General features: G+C 57.4%; 2 protein-coding genes across 2 annotated transcripts; both read left to right on the top strand.

Moving 5' to 3' along the window:
- The first annotated feature begins 4527 nt into the window (after positions 1–4527).
- LOC136050959 (proline-rich protein 2-like) lies at positions 4528–5244 on the top strand. The gene has a single exon (XM_065740155.1). The coding sequence runs from the start codon at positions 4528–4530 to the stop codon at positions 5242–5244; it is 717 nt and encodes a 238-aa protein (XP_065596227.1).
- Positions 5245–5350: 106 nt separating this feature from the next.
- Positions 5351–13030, top strand: LOC136050958 (kallikrein-14-like). The gene is made up of 5 exons (XM_065740154.1): positions 5351–5411; positions 5649–5811; positions 7004–7251; positions 10279–10415; positions 12868–13030. The coding sequence occupies exons 1-5, from the start codon at positions 5351–5353 to the stop codon at positions 13015–13017; spliced, it is 759 nt and encodes a 252-aa protein (XP_065596226.1). The 3' UTR covers positions 13018–13030.
- Positions 13031–13654: the final 624 nt, after the last annotated feature.

The following is a 13654-nucleotide window of genomic DNA, read 5'->3' as shown; positions in this document are numbered from 1 at the left end:
TATGGGATGGGATATAGGATGGGATATGGGATGGGATGGGATATAGGATGGGATATGGGATGGGATATGGGATAGGATGGATGGGATGGGATATGGGATGGGATGGATGGGATGGGATATAGGATGGGATATGGGATGGGATGGATGGGATGGGATATGGGATGGGATATGGCATGGGATGGGATATAGGATGGGATGGATGGGATGGGATATGGGATGGGATATGGGATGGGATGGGATATAGGATGAGATATGGGATGGGATATGGGATGGGATATGGGATATGGGATGGGATGGATGGCATGGGATGGGATATAGGATGGGATATGGGATATGGGATGGATGTTATAGGATGGGATGACATGAGATGGGAAGGGATGGGATGAGCCACGATGGGATGGGATGAAACCCAATGGGATGAGCCACGATGGGACGCGATGCACCGACCCGCACCGGGATGCGACGATAACGTCGGGGTTTTACGGGGCGGGACGAGACGCGGTGGGACTCCGTGACGGCGCTGGGATGCGCCGCGATGCGCTGAGATGTCACGCGGCGTGCGCGAGCCCCAGTGCTTTCTCCGGGATCGCGGGCACCTCTCAGGATGGGGGAGGAGTGGGCAAGGCCCCGGCGTTTCGAAACGGGTTTTCGTTCCGAGTGGAGATAAAAAAATACCCCTTAACGGGGACGAGTGGAAAGGGAAACCTCTCCTCAATGCCATCGCAGCGCCGGGACGTCCTCGTCCCCTTCCGAGCTCATCCCAACGGGGATGGCCGTGGGGGCCACAAGGAGGAGGAGATGATCACGCTCAGGAAAGTGGGAGAGGCGTCGTCTCCTTCGCTCCTTCTGCCCCCGAGGTGGACCTACGGGGGCTTGGGGTCACCAGGACCCGGGATCTGACCCGAATTTGACCCAACTTCGTGGTTCCCAGAGCTGGACGCCAAACTTCTGAGCTTTGGTGGAGGAGTGAGGTCGCTCCCGGGTTGGACAGTTGGCCCCACAGCTTTCCAAGGAAAGGGTTTTTCTTTTTTTTTGGGGGGGGGTGTAAGGTTGAGCGTGGTTTGTTTCGGAGTAGGGACACAATAGCCTTGGATGGAGACCCCTCTCCTTGGATGGAGACATCATCTCCTTGGATGGAGACCCCCTCTCCTTGGATGGAGACCCCCTCTCCTTGGATGGAGACCCCATCTCCTTGGATGGAGACCCCATCTCCTTGGATGGAGACCCCTCTCCTTGGATGGAGACCCCTCTCCTTGGACGGAGACCCCTCTCCTTGGACGGAGACCCCTCTCCTTGGATGGAGACCCCTTTCCTTGGATGGAGACCCCATCTCCTTGGACGGAGACCCCCTCTCCTTGGATGGAGACCCCCTCTCCTTGGATGGAGACATCATCTCCTTGGATGGAGACCCCTCTCCTTGGATGGAGACATCATCTCCTTGGATGGAGACCCCTCTCCTTGGACGGAGACCCCTCTCCTTGTACGGAGACCCCTCTCCTTGGATGGAGACCCCTCTCCTTGGATGGAGACCCCTCTCCTTGTACGGAGACCCCTCTCCTTGGATGGAGACATCCTCTCCTTGGGCGGAGACCCCTCTCCTTGGACGGAGACCCCTCTCCTTGGATGGAGACCCCTCTCCTTGGATGGAGACCCCATCTCCTTGGATGGAGACCCCTCTTCTTGGATGGAGACATCATCTCCTTGGATGGAGACCCCTCTCCTTGCATGGAGACCCCTCTCCTTGGACGGAGACCCCTCTCCTTGGATGGAGACCCCTCTCCTTGAATGGAGACCCCTCTCCTTGGATGGAGACCCCTCTCCTTGGATGGAGACCCCATCTCCTTGGATGGAGACCCCTCTCCTTGGATGGAGACCCCTCTCCTTGGATGGAGACCCCTCTCCTTGGATGGAGACCCCTCTTCTTGGACGGAGACGTCATCTCCTCCCCTGAAGACATCTCTCCTTGGATGGAGACACCTCTCCTTGGATGGAAACACCATCTCTTCTCCTGAAGACATCTCTCCTTGGAAGGAGACCCCTCCTCACCTGGAGACACCATCACCTCCTCACCCAGAGCTCTCTGGTTGTCCATATCTTCTGGAAATCTGCGGTGCAGACCCCACTGTGGGGCTCCTTCTGTCTCCATCCTATCCGCCCCATCTCAGCGCGACCCCCCACCACCCGAAGGCCCAAGGAAGGTGGTGGAGATGCCTACAAAGTTTTGGTGGAACCTTCTGGGTGGTTTCCCAGGAAGAAATGAGCGGGGATGCTTCCCCGATGAGCGTGTGCTGTGGGGAGGACAGTTCCCTCCGTCTGACGTCGAGAACCGGATAGTGACAGATTACGGGCGGTCGGAAACGTGGGCGTCTCCCATCATCACAGGGCCATAATCTCCTCCAGTACGAACCAGTCCCACCAGTACACGCATTCCGATGTCCCAACACACGGTGGAAGGCGATTGCGTACAACGTGGACCTGAGCCACCTCTCCCCGGCTCGGATCAATACGTGGAGGTGATGCTAGCCTTGGATTTCTTGGTGAAATAACCCCAAAAACGCAGCTGGGACGCTCCGGTCGGCAATGTGGGGCGACCCCGAGAGGAAACCCACGAGGAGATCCGAGAAAATTCAGGCGTGGGATCTCCCATTGGGCCGAGGTCTTCGGGGATGGGAAGACTTCTTTTTTTTTTGCTAGAAAAAGGGAGATAATGATCTTTTTTTTTTTTTTGTGGTCATGATTTTCGCTGTAAATTTCCTATTTTTTTACTCGGATGTAAGTCAGCACCGCGTGGTTTGGGCGGAGGTGCCCCCTTGGCTCCTTCAGAGCTTTGGGACACGGGTGCCCATGTGGGGCTGCGTTGGGAGGGACCAGGGGACACCCGAGAGGAGAGCGGGCATGGCTGGGAGATAAATTATCACCTGAAAAACCTCCATCAGAAATATCCCAACGTGGGGAGGGGCGCCCGTAGACACGGGGTGGGATCGCCGCTGACCATTGAGGTTGGCCAACCCCAACGGGGACGAGCGTCCGCCGCCGTGAGCGAAAGCGAGGGGAGATGCTTCCAGAAACCCAAAGAACTGTGGAAAACCCACGCGAGGAGAGGGAGCTCCGGGTGCTGAGACCCTTTACTTTCGTGTTGTGACCGCACTCCCCACCAAAACCACACCGTGAGGCGGAGCGACGCGAGGGAGCGATGCCCTCTTCTCGTTCCTCCCCACGTCAGGGCTTCTCCCGCGCTGGTTGACGCAACGAGGAGGTCCGGGTCCCTCGGAGCTGGTCCTGCAGGCTTCCTCCCCGAGCGAGGAGGAAGAAATCAGCTCTTTGTGGGGTGTGTCACCTCCCGGTGTGAGTCCAATCTTGGGCTGGGAGGAGGAGCGGACGCCCCTCCCCGAAGCGAATGGCGAAACCGGTGGAGATAAGTGGCCCCGGGGACTTCCTGATCTGTGGTGACAGCTCATGGACGTGACCGACCGGTCCCGGAGGGGGCTCCTGGGGAAGATCCCGGCTCTGCTCCGTGCCCGGGATGCGTGGTGGGGACACGGAGGTTAGGGGGCAGCGGGGGGTACCCGAGGGCGGATCTCATGGGGCGGTGGGGGTTTGGGGGTGGATTGATCTCAAATCCCGATCCCGGTCTGAAAATAGAAAGTAGGAAGATGACACGATGGGGAACAAACAGAGAAATCTGGTGGGACATCGGGAGAGAGGACCCCGTAAGTGATAAACAGCCCCACCCCCCCCCCAAAAAAAAGGGTTTTGGTGTCATTTGGTCACTCTGATGGGGTCGTTCTGGTGGTCCTATTGGGTTTTGGCTTCTTGCTCCTCCTCCAAAGCATTTTTTCTCACTCAAAAATCCGTAGTTTTCTGGTGAGACCTCAGTAGATTGAGAGATGGATCTCGATAGATGACCCCATGAATCAATAACCATAAAACGAAAGGGTTTTGAATATGATTTTGGGATCGACCTGGTGATCCTCTTGGATTTCAGCTACGTGTTCCTGCTCCTTCTCATTAAAAATCCACAAAATGGTCCGGTGGGACCTCAGTAGATGGACCTCAATAGATCAGTAGAGGGACCCCAATGATGGACCCCAATGATGGACCCCAACGGATGAACCCCAATGATGGACCCCAACGGATGGACCCCAATGATGGACCCCATTGGATGGACCCCAACGGATGGACCCCAATGGATGGACCCCAATGGATGGACCCCAATGATGGACCCCAACGGATGGACCCCAACGGATGGACCCCAATGATGGACCCCAATGGATGGACCCCAATGATGGACCCCAATGATGGACCCCAATGATGGACCCCAATGGATGGACCCCAATGATGGACTCAAATGGATGGACCCCCAATGAATGGACCCCAACGGATGGACCCCAATGGATGGACCCCAATGATGGACCCCAACGGATGGACCCCAACGGATGGACCCCAATGATGGACCCCAACGGATGGACCACAATGATGGACCCCAATGGATGGACCCCAATGGATGGACCCCAATGATGGACCCCAATGGATGGACCCCAACGGATGGACCCCAATGGATGGACCCCAATGATGGACCCCAATGAAGGACCCCAATGGATGGACCCCAATGATGGACCCCAATGGATGGACCTCAATGATGGACCCCAATGGATGGACCCCAACGGATGGACCCCAACGGATGGACCCCATTGGATGGACCCCAATGATGGACCCCAACGGATGGACCCCAACGGATGGACCCCAACGGATGGACCCCAACGGATGGACCCCAATGATGGACCCCAACGGATGGACCACAATGATGGACCCCAATGGATGGACCCCAATGGATGGACCCCAATGATGGACCCCAATGGATGGACCCCAATGATGGACCCCAACGGATGGACCCCAATGATGGACCCCAATGGATGGACCTCAATGATGGACCCCAACGGATGGACCCCAATGGATGGACCCCAATGGATGGACCCCAATGAATGGACCCCAACGGATGGACCCCAATGGATGGACCCCAATGGATGGACCCCAATGATGGACCCCAATGGATGGACCTCAATGATGGACCCCAATGGATGGACCCCAATGATGGACCCCAATGGATGGACCCCAACGGATGGACCCCAATGGATGGACCCCAATGAATGGACCCCAACGGATGGACCCCAATGGATGGACCCCAATGGATGGACCCCAATGGATGGACCCCAACGGATGGACCCCAATGATGGATCCCAATGATGGACCCCAACGGATGGACCCCAATGGATGGACCCCAATGGATGGACCCCAATGATGGACCCCATTGGATGGACCCCAATGGATGGACCCCAATGGATGGACCCCAATGATGGACCCCAACGGATGGATAGACGACCCCATAAATCAAAACCAACCAGAAAGAAAAGGTCTTTAATATGATTTTGGTCAATCTGACGGGATCGTTCCGTGATCCTTTCAGATCTCTTGTTCCTTCTCCAGAGCCCTTCTTCTCATCAAAAAACTCCCGTGGGACCCCCGTAGGTCCATAGATGACCCCGCATCTTTTTTACACGCGTTATCGATACATATGATTTTATATGTGATATTTATATAGATAAAATATGATTTTGGGGTGTGATTTTTCTCCTTGCCCCGCGCTGCAGTGGAGGAGACGGACGAGTCGCGCATCATCGGTGGCCGACGCTGCTCCATCACCCAGCGTCCCTTCCAGGTGGCCCTGATCAAGAAGGGACAGATCCTGTGTGGGGGGAGCCTGGTGGACGCCCAGTGGGTCCTGACAGCTGCACACTGCAAGCAGCCCACCAGGTGAGGGGGTCCTGTGCTCCGCTCTGCGGCCGTTGTCACCTCTGAAAACAGCGTTTCCCCTTCCGAGACCTGAGGATGAGCCGAGTTCAGCTCGGGGGTCGGGGTCTCCTTGGGGTCAGGTTGGGGTTTCTTGTAGGTTGGGGTCTCTTGTAGGTTGGGGTCTCTTGTAGGTTGGGGTCTCCCATGGGTTGGGGTCTCCCAGGGGTCAGGTTGGGGGTCTCCTGTAGGTTGGGGTCTCCCATGGGTTGGGGTCTCCACTGGGGTCTCCCAGGGGTCAGGTTGAGGTCTCTTGTAGGTTGGGGTCTCCCATGGGTTGGGGTCTCCCAGGGGTCAGGTTGGGGTCTCCTGTGGGTTGGGGTCTCCCATGGGTTGGGGTCTCCCATGGGTTGGGGTCTCCCAGGGGCTGGGGTCTCCCAGGGGTCAGGTTGGGGTCTCCTGTGGGTTGGGGTCTCCCATGGGTTGGGGTCTCCCAGGGGTCAGGTTGGGGTCTCCTGTGGGTTGGGGTCTCCCATGAGTTGGGGTCTCTCAGGGGTCAGATTGGGGTTTCCCAGGGGTTGAGGTATCCCATGGGTTCAGGTTGGGGTCTCCCATGGGTTGGGGTCTCCCGTGAGTTGAGGTCTCCCAGGGGTCAGGTTGGGGTCTCCTATAGGTTGGGGTTTCCAAGGGGTCGGGGTTTTCCAGGGGTCAGGTTGGGGTCCCCTGTGGGTTGGGGTCTCCCATGGGTTGGGGTCTCCCATGGGTTGGGGTCTCCCAGGGGTTGGGGTCTGCAGGTGTTGGCCCCACTGTCCCCCAGAGTCCGCTGTCCCACCCCCAGATGTCCCACCCACCTCCAAACAGTGATTTTTTCCCATTCCCCCCCATTTTTTTCCCTTTTTTCCCCCAATTTTTCTTCATTTCCCCCTTTTCCCCCCTCTTTTTTTCCCATTTCCCCCCTTCTCCCCATTACATTCCCCCCCTCCCCCCCTTCCCCCCACTCCCCCACACTTTCCCCCCCATTCCCCCCTTCTTTTCCCCTCCCCACCCATTTTCCCCCCCATTTTCTCCCCTCCCCACCCATTTCCCCCCCTATTTCCCTCCCTCCTCCTCCCTCCCCCCACTAACCCCCCTCCCCCCCCACAAAGGCTCTCCCCAACACCCCCCATCCCCCCCCAGAGGACCCCTCCCCCCATTTTTCTCCCTTCCCCCCGCTCAGGGACCTCCGGGTGTTGATCGGGACGGACACGCTTCGTGACGGCACCGGGGAGGTGAGGACCATCTCGCGGTCCATCGTCCACCCGTCCTACAACCCCCGCAAGAACGACAACGACTTCATGCTCCTGAGGCTCAACAAACCCGTCCGCTTCAGCGACCACATCAAGAAGATCCGCATCGCCTCCCGCTGCCCCACGGATGGGATGCGCTGCAGCGTGTCCGGGTGGGGCACCACCAAGTCCCCCGGAGGTATCGACCCACCGTGGGGACCCTCTTGGGGTTGGGTGGGGGGAGGTGGGGGTACGGAGCCCTGGGGGGTGGAGGAGGTGGGGGTATGGACCACCGTGGGGTGGAGGAGGTGGAGGTGTTGACCCCCGTGGGGTGGAGGAGGTGGAGGTGTTGACCCCCATGGGGTGGAGATATGGACCCCCATGGGGTGGAGGAGGTGGAGGTGTTGACTCCCATGGGGTGGAGGTATGGACCCCCATGGGGCGGAGGAGGTGGGGGTATGGACCCCCGTGGGGTGGAGGAGGTGGAGGTGTTGACCCCCATGGGGTGAAGGTATGGACCCCCATGGGGTGGAGGAGGTGGGGGTATGGACTCCCGTGGGGTGGAGGAGGTGGAGGTGTTGACCCCAATGGGGTGGAGGTATGGACCCCCATGGGGCGAAGGAGGTGGAGGTGTTGACCCCCATGAGGTGGAGATATGGACCCCCATGGGGTGGAGGAGGTGGGGGTGTTGACCCCCGTGGGGTGGAGGAGGTGGAGGTGTTGACCCCCGTGGGGTGGAGGAGGTGGAGGTGTTGACCCCCATGGGGTGGAGATATGGACCCCCATGGGGTGGAGGAGGTGGGGATATGGACCCCCGTGGGGTGGAGGAGGTGGAGGTGTTGACCCCCATGGGGTGGAGGTATGGACCCCCATGGGGCGAAGGAGGTGGAGGTGTTAACCCCCATGGGGTGGAGGTACGGACCTCCTGTGGGGCGGAGGAGGTGGAGGTACGGATGATGACCATGACCCTTGGGTGGGTCCATCTGAGATTTGGGTTCCTCCACCGTGATCTCCACCCCAAACCCAAAACCCATGGATGAACCCACCAACATTTGGGTTCCTCCACCATGATCTCCACCCCAAACCCCAAAACCCAACCCACGACCACCACACATGGGTGGATCCACCCAACATTTGGGTTCCTCCACCCCAAACCCAAACCCAAGCGATAACCATGACCCTCTGTGGGTCCATCCGAGATGATTTGGGTCCCTCCACCATCATCTCCACCCCAAACCCAAACCCATGGATGAACCCACCAACATTTGGGTTCCTCCACCATCATCTCCACCCCAAACCCAAACCCAAGCGATAACCATGACCCTTTGTGGGTCCATATGAGATGATTTGGGTCCCTCCACCATCATCTCCACCCCAAACCCCAAAACCCAACCCAAGACCACCACACACGGGTGGATCCATCTGAGATTTAGGTTTCTCCACCGTGATCTCCACCCCAAACCCAAACCCACGGATGAACCCACCAACATTTGGGTTCCTCCACCATCATCTCCACCCCAAACCCAAACCCATGGAGGAACCCACCAACATTTGGGTCCCTCCACAATCATCTCCACCCCAAACCCAAACCCAAGCTATAACCATGACCCTCTGTGGGTCCATCCGAGATGATTTGGGTCCCTCCACCATCATCTCCACCCCAAACCCAAAAACCCAACCCACGACCACCACACACGGGTGGATCCACCCAACATTTGGGTTCCTCCACCGTTATCTCCACCCCAAACCCAAACCCATGGATGAACCCACCAAGATTTGGGTTCCTCCACCATGATCTCCACCCCAAACCCAAAAACCCAACCCACGACCACCACACATGGGTGGATCCACCCAACATTTGGGTTCCTCCACCCCAAACCCAAACCCAAGCGATAACCATGACCCTCTGTGGGTCCATCCGAGATGATTTGGGTCCCTCCACCATCATCTCCACCCCAAACCCAAACCCATGGATGAACCCACCAACATTTGGGTTCCTCCACCATCATCTCCACCCCAAACCCAAAACCAAGCGATGACCATGACCCTTTGTGGGTCCATATGAGATGATTTGGGTCCCTCCACCATCATCTCCACCCCAAACCCAAAAACCCAACCCACAACCACCACACACGGGTGGATCCACCCAACATTTGGGTTCCTCCACCGTTATCTCCACCCCAAACCCAAACCCATGGATGAACCCACCAACATTTGGGTTCCTCCACCGTTATCTCCACCCCAAACCCAAACCCATGGATGAACCCACCAACATTTGGGTTCCTCCACCATCATCTCCACCCCAAACCCCAAAACCCAACCCACAACCACCACACACGGGTGGATCCACCCAACATTTGGGTCCCTCCACCGTGATCTCCACCCCAAACCCCAAAACCCAACCCACGACCACCACACACGGGTGATCCACCCAACATTTGGGTTCCTCCACCGTTATCTCCACCCCAAACCCAAACCCATGGATGAACCCACCAACATTTGGGTTCCTCCACCGTTATCTCCACCCCAAACCCAAACCCATGGATGAACCCACCAACATTTGGGTTCCTCCACCATCATCTCCACCCCAAACCCCAAAACCCAACCCACAACCACCACACACGGGTGGATCCACCCAACATTTGGGTCCCTCCACCGTGATCTCCACCCCAAACCCCAAAACCCAACCCACGACCACCACACACGGGTGGATCCACCCAACATTTGGGTTCCTCCACCGTTATCTCCACCCCAAACCCAAACCCATGGATGAACCCACCAACATTTGGGTTCCTCCACCGTGATCTCCACCCCAAACCCAAAAACCCAACCCACGACCACCACACACGGGTGGATCCACCCAACATTTGGGTTCCTCCACCCCAAACCCAAACCCAAGCGATAACCATGACCCTCTGTGGGTCCATCCGAGATGATTTGGGTCCCTCCACCATCATCTCCACCCCAAACCCAAACCCATGGAGGAACCCACCAACATTTGGGTTCCTCCACCATCATCTCCACCCCAAACCCAAACCCACGGGGGAACCCCCCCGACATTTGGCTTCCTCCCCTCCTCCCCAACCCACGACCACCGCGCGTGGACGGGAACCTCCAGTGGACACCTCTCCCGTCCTTCTGCCGACCTCCATCTGGAGGTGGACACCGGAGCTCCGTGTTTGGGGGTGTCCCCTCTGACCACCTCCCCTCCCCCATGTCCCCACAGCTCAGCTCCCCAAGGAGCTGCAGTGCGCCGGGATCCAGACCTTCGGGAGGGAGAAGTGCACGCGGGCGTACGGGCGCTCCATCACCCCCAACATGTTCTGCGCCGGCGTCCCCCAGGGCGGCATCGATTCGTGCCAGGTGAGATGTCCCCTCCGTCCCCTCCCACCACCCGAGGGGGGGCCTGGGGGAAAAGTGGGGGTGGGAGCACGTTGTGGGGGTCTGGGGTTTCCTACACCGTTATCTCCACCCCAAACCCCAAAACCCAAGAGATGACCGTGACCCTCTGTGGGTCCATATGAGATTTGGGTCCCTCCACCATTATCCCCACCCCAAACCCAAACACATGGACAGATCCCACCAATATTGGGTCCCTCCCCCATTATCCCCACCCCAAACCCCAAAACCCAAGCGATGACCATGACCCTCTGTGCGTCCATATGAGATTTGGGTCCCTCCACCATTATCTCCACCCCAAACCCCAAAACCCAAGCGATGACCATGACCTTTTGTGGGTCCATCCGAGATTTGGGTCCCTCCACCATTATCCCCACCCCAAACCCCAAAACCCAAGAGATAACCATGACCCTCTGTGGGTCCATCTGAGATTGGGTCCCTCCCCCATTATCCCCACCCCAAACCCCAAAACCCAAGAGATAACCATGACCCTCTGTGGGTCCATCTGAGATTTGGGTCCCTCCACCATTATCCCCACCCCAAACCCCAAAACCCAAGAGATAACCATGACCCTCTGTGGGTCCATCCGAGATTTGGGTCCCTCCCCCATTATCCCCACCCCAAACCCCAAAACCCAAGCGATAACCACGACCCTCTGTGGGTCCATCCGAGATTTGGGTCCCTCCCCCATTATCCCCACCCCAAACCCCAAAACCCAAGCGATAACCACGACCTTCTGTGGGTCCATATGAGATTTGGGTCCCTCCTCCATTATCCCCACCCCCAAACCCCAAAACCCAAGAGATAACCATGACCCTCTGTGGGTCCATCTGAAATTTGGGTCCCTCCATGGACAGATCCCACCAACATTGGGGTCCCTCCCCCATTATCCCCACCCCAAACCCCAAAACCCAAGAGATAACCACAACCCTCTGTGGGTCCATCCGAGATTTGGGTTCCTCCCCCATTATCCCCACCCCAAACCCCAAAACCCAAGAGATAACCATGACCCTCTGTGCGTCCATATGAGATTTGGGTCCCTCCTCCATTATCCCCACCCCAAACCCAAAACCCAAGAGATAACCATGACCCTCTGTGGGTCCATATGAGATTTGGGTTCCTCCCCCATTATCCCCACCCCAAACCCCAAAACCCAAGCGATGACCACGACCCTCTGTGGGTCCATCCGAGATTTGGGTCCCTCCCCCATTATCCCCACCCCAAACCCCAAAACCCAAGAGATAACCATGACCCTCTGTGGGTCCATCCGAGATTTGGGTCCCTCCCCCATTATCTCCACCCCAAACCCCAAAACCCAAGCGATGACCACGACCCTCTGTGGGTCCATCTGAGATTTGGATCCCTCCCCCATTATCCCCACCCCAAACCCCAAAACCCAAGCGATAACCATGACCCTCTGTGCGTCCATATGAGATTTGGGTCCCTCCACCATTATCCCCACCCCAAACCCCAAAACCCAAGCGATGACCATGACCCTTTGTGCGTCCATCCGAGATTTGGGTCCCTCCCCCATTATCCCCACCCCAAACCCCAAAACCCAAGAGATAACCATGACCCTCTGTGGGTCCATATGGGATTTGGGTCCCTCCACCGTTATCTCCACCCCACAAACCCAAACCATGACCACATCCCATGAATGAACCCACCAACATTGGGGTCCCTCCCCCATTATCCCCACCCCAAACCCCAAAACCCAAGCGATAACCACGACCCTCTGTGGGTCCATCCGAGATTTGGGTCCCTCCACCATCATCTCCACCCCAAACCCCAAAACCCAAGAGATAACCACGACCCTCTGTGGGTCCATCCGAAATTTGGGTCCCTCCATGGACAGATCCCACCAACATTGGGGTCCCTCCCCCGTTATCCCCACCCCAAACCCCAAAACCCAAGCGATAACCACGACCCTCTGTGGGTCCATCTGAGATTTGGGTCCCTCCCCCATTATCCCCACCCTAAACCCCAAAACCCAAGAGATAACCATGACCCTCTGTGGGTCCATATGGGATTTGGGTCCCTCCACCGTTATCTCCACCCCACAAACCCAAACCATGACCACATCCCATGAATGAACCCACCAACATTGGGGTCCCTCCCCCATTATCCCCACCCCAAACCCCAAAACCCAAGCGATGACCACGACCCTCTGTGGGTCCATCTGAGATTTGGATCCCTCCCCCATTATCCCCACCCCAAACCCCAAAACCCAAGCGATAACCACGACCCTCTGTGGGTCCATCCGAGATTTGGGTCCCTCCACCCCACAAATCCCAACCCACCTCCACGACACACACGGACAGATCCCACCAACGCTTGGGTTCCTCCCCACCCCGAACCCCAAAACCCATATAACCCCCACCCCCCTCCCCCCCCTCCCCCCTTTTTCTCCCCATAGGGCGACTCCGGGGGTCCGCTGGTGTGCAATGGGGTCCTGCAGGGGGTGGTGTCGTGGGGTATGGCCGTGTGTGGCCGTAAGGGGCAGCCCGGCGTCTACTCCAACGTGTGCCGCGCACGGCCCTGGATCCAGAGATACATCCGCGTGTAAAAGGGGGGACCCCCCCCCCCCACTTTTCCCGACCCCCACCCCAAAAATAAACCCATAAAACCCAACAAAAATGGCATTTCCCGCGCTTCGTTTCAGAGGGAAAATGGCGTCAAACCAAAGCATATGTTGGGGGTCCGGGGGGATGGGGTGGGGGATGGGGCGGGATGGGATGGGGTGGGATATAGGATGGGATATGGGATATGGGATGGATGGGATGGGATGGGATATGGGATGGGATATGGGATGGGATGGGATATAGGATGAGATATGGGATGGGATGGATGGAATGGGGTGGGATATAGGATGGGATATGGGATGAGATAGAGGATGGGATATGGGATGGGATATGGGATGGATGGGATAGGATATAGGATGGGATATGGGATGGATGGGATATAGGGTGGGATATGGGATGGGATATGAGATGGATGGGATAGGATATAGGATGGGATATGGGATGGGATATAGGATGAGATATGGGATGGGATATGGGATGGGATATGGGATGGATGGGATATAGGATGGGATATGGGATGGGATGGATGGGATGGGGTGGGATATAGGATGGGATATGGGATGAGATATAGGATGGGATATGGGATGGGATATGGGATGGATGGGATAGGATATAGGATGG

This window comes from Cyrtonyx montezumae, unplaced genomic scaffold, assembly GCF_038088225.1.
Source record: "Cyrtonyx montezumae isolate F1298 unplaced genomic scaffold, pur_monq_1.0 scaffold_257, whole genome shotgun sequence".
Lineage (NCBI taxonomy): Eukaryota > Metazoa > Chordata > Aves > Galliformes > Odontophoridae > Cyrtonyx > Cyrtonyx montezumae.
The sequence above is the reverse complement of the archived record's forward strand: the minus strand, read 5'-3'. Positions and strand labels throughout refer to the sequence as shown.

Excerpts from the sequence above, each read along its gene's own strand:
- LOC136050959 (XM_065740155.1), top strand. The coding sequence starts at position 4,528 with ATGGATGGACCCCAACGGATGGACCCCAATGGATGGACCCCAATGATG.
- LOC136050958 (XM_065740154.1), top strand. The coding sequence starts at position 5,351 with ATGATGGACCCCAACGGATGGATAGACGACCCCATAAATCAAAACCAA. Across the intron at positions 5,812-7,003 it reads CACTGCAAGCAGCCCACCAG|GGACCTCCGGGTGTTGATCG; the intron begins GTGAGGGGGTCC and ends CCCCCCGCTCAG. Across the intron at positions 10,416-12,867 it reads GCGGCATCGATTCGTGCCAG|GGCGACTCCGGGGGTCCGCT; the intron begins GTGAGATGTCCC and ends TTCTCCCCATAG.